Genomic DNA, 7254 nt, shown 5'->3' with positions numbered 1-7254 from the left:
CAAAATTTGGCACTTTTGGACAACAATAATATGTGGAGTTCCAACTTTATGATCATCTAGTCCTGATTTCCTATTCCAAGCTTTGAAACCAAATTTCACAAAATGATCTTATCCACCTTGGTTTGGTATATCGGATTTAAATAGATAACAACATAAAAAAAATGTGGCATTCTCTTTTATACCATATTCTAATCAATATTTGTTGTCATCAAACCAATATATATTGAATCTTCGTTGTTTACCTTCAAAAGCACGTTGTGGAAACTTATAGTTTTGAGGCTGGAAAGGTCATTTTTGCAATTATGCTCTTCTAATTTTATCTCTTTGATCCACATGATAATATTTCAAATCTGGTTGTTCAGCAAAGTCAATAGATAGTGAACTTAAATCAACTCCCACATGCTTATGATTCTCGTTATCTTCTTCTACTGTATTTTTTTATCACTCTTTTTAAAAAGCTTGAATAAAAACATTCTTGATTTTAATTTCTGAAACAAACGACAATTCACAAGCAACAATCAAATATTCAAACAAACAAATAACAAATTAATAATCAATTGACATTAAAATTAGAAACAATAAAAAAAAAAAGCCTATTTAGAAATTAGAATCATGAAATAAAGCAATTAAAAGTAACAATTGAAAAAAAAAAACCCAACTATTAAATATTATTAAAATATTTGTAATCGGAAATTAAGTAATTAATAATCCTAAAAGTGAAGCAATTCATGTGATTTGTGAAGATTTGTGATTTGGGAATTGTAAACCACTCATTAACCATTTGTGGCGTAAGAATTCCATAACAAACAAAATTAATATATTGTTCATAGTTCACAAAAGGACAAAATTCATAAAATTGAGTAATTGAATAATATACCTGTGGTGGGCAAGTGCCAAATGGTTATAATATGAACATATTATCAGCCCCTTCGAATAAAGTTGAAGCCTTCATGCCACTGTGAAAATTGTTCGCTGTAGGCGCCTTAACTTTTATTTTTTTAAATTATTGGGCCATGCATATTGGATTATACCTTAAAAATATTGGGCTATTAAAACATTACCTTAAAAATATTGGGCTATTAAAACATTAAGCTATTAAAACATAGAAAAATGGCTCTAAATATCTAATTTATTATTATATACATTTTTGTTAAAAATATTTAGATGGTTCACTCATATTTTTTTTAAGGTAGGTCCCACTAATTTATTATATATAACTTGTAATATAAAAAAAATGGGTCAAGTAACCCACCAAATATGTATATAAACTCACCACTGTGTCACGGTCATGTATCATTTTCTTTGGTTGTTGCAAATCTGTATATCGGTTGTTATTGCAATCCGACCTTGATTACTCCTCAAGAATTACATTAACTTTTCCTTTTCCTCATCGTACAATTTCAAGATGTCGTTCCTCGTCGTGTTTCTAGTAACTGACTTAAATAATGGTTGAAGCATTTGACAAAAAAAACTCTAAAGCCTTTACGTTCAACCATACGAAGTGGGTAGTCATATTGCGTTATCATCCTAGCAAGATCTATTCGTGAATCATCATAATTAAAACAGTGGGTTGCTAAAACTGATCCACTACTTGCCTCGGACTTAGACTTTATTACAAATAAACAACTTTGAAAATCATCAATTCTCTTTTGAGATTTCCCCCACTTTACATATGTTATGTTTACCCAACAAACCTTTTGTTCAGTATTTAAATAAACAATTATCATATCTATATAATTAATACATATACTTTTTTTTTTTTTGTAACGGCAAACTAACTAATCTACACCTAAATAACCACCTATGTCTCCATAGAGACTTGAACCCCTGACCTCTCATATGAGAAGGTCACTCCATACCGCTAGGCCATTGGCCTTTTGGTTAATGCATATACTATATAATAATATAAAAGTATACGAAATTAAATATACCCCAACAATTTCTTTTTATTTATCCTTCTACAAGGTTTAATGGCGATAAGTGAATTAAAATATTATTAAGAAAAATTAAATGTAACAAATGTCATCATTTGATGTAGGTAGGAGGATGATAGAAAGAAATTATAAGACGATATTTAATTTCTCAACTATAACATATTAACGGGCCCTATTGGAGGTTTCAGGATGAGACTGCCCACCCCCATCCCCGAAATTAAAACAGGAGTTAATCCCATCCTCGCCCCGACCCTAAAATTTTTTTAACAAATATTCTCATACTAAAGGTCTCACAGAATTAGGGTTTCACTAGACTTTTTGACGTCTTTATCCTAAAGCTCCTTTTCCCGAGCCACTCTGACCCCCTTATGAAGAGATTAAAAAAGTTAGAAATTTATACCTTTAAATGTTTGTTGTAACAAAATAGAAAAGTTAGTGTTCCTCACCAAGTATTTGTCATGGTGCTACAGTCATTGTTTGACTTTTCATATACAAAATCATTTTAGCTACAGTCAATGTTTGACTTTTATATACAAAATCATTTTATATTAGCTTATACTCATACACCAAACCAAAATTAAGGTAAAAGACGAAAAATAGCTACCTTAAAATGAAAGAGTCTAAGATTTGAAGGAGTCAAGGAGAAGCAGGTTGCAGCGTCCTCCGGTCGATAGAGGTTGGTTGTAGATGCATGCCGAAAGAAAAAGATTAAGAAGACGAAAGCAGTGTTCAGTTACACAAAATATTATAATTTCTTAGGTTTTTTAGTTTTCAGTTTTCACCATTCTATTATTTTTTAGCGAGAAATTATATTAGGGGCGTGTTTGGCAAAAGTAGCAGTTAGCTGGAAGCGGGTAGCGGTAAGCTGGTAGCGGGTAGCTAGTAGCGTATAGCAGGTAGCTGGTAGCGAGAAGCTATAGTTTTTATTTGTTATATAAATGTTTGGCAAAAGTAGCTGAAGCTTTTGAAATATATAAAATTACATAAAAGGACAATTGATTAAAAATAAATAAATATATAAATATATTTTTAAGGGTAATTATGGAAATTGATTTCAAAAGCTCAGGAGCGTTTTCTTAAACGCTAAATGAAGTAGCTTTTAGAATCGGAGCGTTTTGTTAAAACTAAAAGTTAAACGCTCGTACTGCCAAACGAAGTTTTTTGTTTAAACTAGAGCGTTTTGTCAAAAACTAAAAGCTAGAAGCTCCCAAACGCTTTCAAAAGCTCCATGTCAAACATGTCCTAGGTTTCAAAGATTTATTTATTTTTGTTATAGTTATACAAAAGATTTGGTTTTATTAATAAACTCCAAAATTTATGCTCCTAAAAATTTTGCAAGTTTTAAAAGTTAAAAATAAATTATGATTTACAATTTGGAAATTTCAAAATCGTGTATTATTTTTCGTTTGTGTCACCTACATCCAAAAGGTGTCCTATTTGTGATCTTTACATGCATCCTTTGAAATTTACCAAAAATATGTCACATAAAAAAAGATAATGATTTAAAAGGGTAATATATTTTTTAGTTTGTACATATTTGGTCACTGAGTTAAATTATACACATTTGGTCATTTACCAGTTACTCTAGGTTAGCCGGGAAAAATGACTTAATAGGGTAATATATTTATCATTTTGTACACATTTAGTCCTTATTATTTTTGTGCATATTTAGTTCTTTGTACTCATTCAATACTTATAAATACTTTATTTAGGTTTTTCTCACGACATCTTATGTGGGACACTCATTAATGAGGTGTTTCGGGTTGTTGATGTTTATATTCATCGCGATCTCGACTGTTTGGTTGTGTAGATCTTTTGGTTTGGTTTAGGTCTTGTATTTTCAACGTCGTAACTTCTTCATATGATATCACATTTTAACGATCTTTATTTCCACGTGTTAATTTTTTTAGTCTACTACAACTTTCGTTAAGATTACACTCGTTAAAATGTAATATATTTATACTCATGATTTTATATAAAAATCATCCATACATGCATTTATAAAAAAACGTATGGATATAAAGATCGTAAGTAAAAATCATATTACTTTTTAACGGGAGTAATCTAAATGAAATATCTAGTAGACTAAAGTACAAACGCATGGATATAATGATCGTTAAAATATGAGATCGTATGAAAAACTTATTATGTTCAGAGCACATGACATAAGCTATCAAGTAGTCGAGATCACAATGAACATAAACATCAAAAACCTCAAACACATCATTAATGATTATCCCACGTAAGATGTAATGAGAAAAACATTAAGAAACCATTCATAAATACTAAATAAATACAAAAACAAAAATTACTTATTTTGCAATATATATATATATATATATATATATATATATATATATATATATATATATATATATATATATATATATATATATATATATATATTAAAGACTAAATGTGTATAAAAAATTTAAGGACTAAATGTGTACAAAGTGAGAAATATATTATCCTATTAAGTCATTTTTACTTATTAATCTGGAGTAGCCGGTCATAAGGACTGAATGTGTACAGTTTAACAAGCTGAATGGTTAATGTTGTCGAAAAAAAAATTCAGTAACCAAATATGTACAAATCAAAAAATATATTACCCTTTTAAGTCATTACCCCTAGATAATATTTCAAATTTTACCACAACTATGGTAAATAGTCCCTATATAGCGTTTGCCTTTGTATAGGGACAATTTGTGTAGTTTTGTATTGCACAATGACGTAGGGGTCATTTCTATAAATTCATTATTATATAGGGAACATTCCGTAATTGTTATTTCCGGCTAATAAACAGAAACATTTTCTGAAATTTCATTATTATACAGGGACCATTTCAATAGTTCAGGAAATAAATAAAAATAAAAACAAAAACTGTAGCATGAAGTGACCTTGAAAATAATAACGACAACCAAGTAAATGCTATAGATATTATTGGACTTGCTTCTTCTAGCCAGTGACGCCAACAAAGATCTAACGCAAAAACCTTATGATTAAATGTTTGACAAACAACCAACTTGTGTCGTCACCTTCATCGACCTCAGACTTTGGATCTCGTATCTGATGGAACCTTAATTGAATTTGCAACATCGATTACAAAGCGATATCTAACATCAGATTTCAAAAGACGTTCCATTGCCGTGTTCACATAATCTATCGGGATAACCTCTATATCCGCTGTTATTCCATGTTTTGCACAAAAATCAAGCATCTCTTGAGTCTCTTTTAGTCCTCCAATATTACTACCACCAACAACCTTCCTCCCTATCAAATTTTAAACCATTACACTAGAATATATATATAAAACCATCAATTTCGAAATAAGTAACATATATGGAGTCCTTGTATATAGAGATGGATGACACCGTGTTGAACTGATATGAGATTAAATTTGACTCCATCACTGATATGTGAAGTCTTTGATATTCTTTCGAAAAGAAATTTTAAGGGAAGAGAGTCAGAGAGACTCTAAAACATATACAAAACCAGATGTGACCGTGTGAACCGATGTGGGACACCAAAAAAAATAATATTGATCAAGTTATAAGCTAAAGTAGTTACCTAAGACCAAAGGAAATGCAGGTAGCTCATGTGGCACCGCAGGCATACCAACAAGAACAAGCTTTCCATCAGTTTTCAGAATATTAAGAAACGGCACAATCGGATGAGATGCAGAAACCGTATCTAAGATACCATCGAGCGTTCCAGTAGCAGCCTATTAAAATAATCAATAAACCCAAGTTAAACATATATATATATATATATATATATATATATATATATATATATATATATATATATATATATATATATATATATATATTAATTATTGTGTGTGACACCACCCACATGTCATCATGTGAGATAAATAAGATAAATAGTGGACAGATCATAGGGCTCAAAATGGGCCCAATCCACATTGAATTGCCCATCCACATTAAATTCACATTCAAACCGAACAAATAATTTGCTCCAAGTAGAAAGGGTGTCATTCACCTGCATTTGGTCCACGTCTTTGCTAACAATGAAATGGTCAGCTTTAAGTCCATCAAGTGCTTCCTCCTTCTTCTCTGGGGTCGTACTAAAAACTGTAACCTCTGCACCCAAAGCCTTCGCTATCTTCACTGCAACATGACCGAGTCCACCAAGACCAACTACCCCGATCTTCATACCCGGCTTGTCAAGTCCGTAGTGTCGGAGGGGGCTGTAAGTTGTGATCCCAGCACATAACAATGGTGCACCGGAGTCAAGTGGCAAATTGTCTGGCCAATGCAACACAAAGTGCTCATCAGCAACCATGTGATCAGAGTAGCCACCGTATGTGAGTGTGCCATCGGAATAATTAGGAAAAGCATAAGTGAAGGTCATCTTCGGACAGAATTGTTCAAGATTGTTAGAACAGCTTTGACATGATCTGCATGATCCCACCAAGCATCCAACACCGACTGTTTCTCCAACTTTGAATGTCTCTACTTTGCTTCCTACTTCTGTGACCACACCCACAATCTCATGCCTTCATTTGTCATCATAAGATCGATAAATACATGCATATATACAAATTCAAATTGTAGTTCTAAGTTCGAACACTGTAAAAGAAAAGGAATGATAGAATTTGTACCCTGGAACAACCGGATAGGTAGTCACTCCCCATTCGTTCTTTGCAAAATGAAGATCGGAATGACAGATTCCGCAATAAAGAACTTTAAATCTCACGTCTTTATCCCCTGTAGCTCTGTAACAAATCAATGACAAATGACTTCACGCATAATAACTTTAATTATCAAAACAACCATTCTTGTTAGTGGAAACAAAGTAAAACATGGAAACAATAGTACTTGCTTGATCAAAACAAATAAAACAAACACAAAAACCTTTGGATTTTAGTGTTTTAAATGCTTACCTTCGGGAGAAGGTGAGGGGTGAGAAGGTTCCAGAAGTGTCGCTGGCAGCATAACCATAGGCCTTGATGGGATGCTCTGTCTCTGGTGATTTCGCCATTTTTGAAGGTTAGATATGCAGCACAAGGTGTGAAGAGAAGAGAGTGTGTATGAGGTACTTATAGGCTGATTTCGCGTTTATGATGCGAGTCAAAGTTGTCGTGCTAATTTGGTAGTGGGTGGAAAAAGAAACAGGGCACTTTCCATGTTAGTAAGAAATCAATGATAAGCTGATAACTTCCAAATGTTTGGCCGTTAGGGTAAACCACCGAAGTTTTGTTTTGTAGTCGTGGAAAATATATTTTTTATCGCTTATAATGATATATTATATATATTTTCTTATCGCGATCAATATAAATATATTTTATATTTCATAT

General features: G+C 31.9%; 1 protein-coding gene across 1 annotated transcript; it reads right to left on the bottom strand.

Moving 5' to 3' along the window:
• Positions 1-4730: 4730 nt before the first annotated feature.
• Positions 4731-7000, bottom strand: LOC111915590 (mannitol dehydrogenase). The gene is made up of 5 exons (XM_023911239.3): positions 6841-7000; positions 6559-6672; positions 5937-6453; positions 5502-5655; positions 4731-5204 (listed from the first exon to the last, which is right to left on the bottom strand). The coding sequence occupies exons 1-5, from the start codon at positions 6936-6938 to the stop codon at positions 4981-4983; spliced, it is 1107 nt and encodes a 368-aa protein (XP_023767007.1). The 5' UTR covers positions 6939-7000; the 3' UTR covers positions 4731-4980.
• Positions 7001-7254: the final 254 nt, after the last annotated feature.

The sequence above is a fragment of the Lactuca sativa genome, chromosome 3 (assembly GCF_002870075.4).
Source record: "Lactuca sativa cultivar Salinas chromosome 3, Lsat_Salinas_v11, whole genome shotgun sequence".
NCBI lineage: Eukaryota > Viridiplantae > Streptophyta > Magnoliopsida > Asterales > Asteraceae > Lactuca > Lactuca sativa.
The sequence above is the reverse complement of the archived record's forward strand: the minus strand, read 5'-3'. Positions and strand labels throughout refer to the sequence as shown.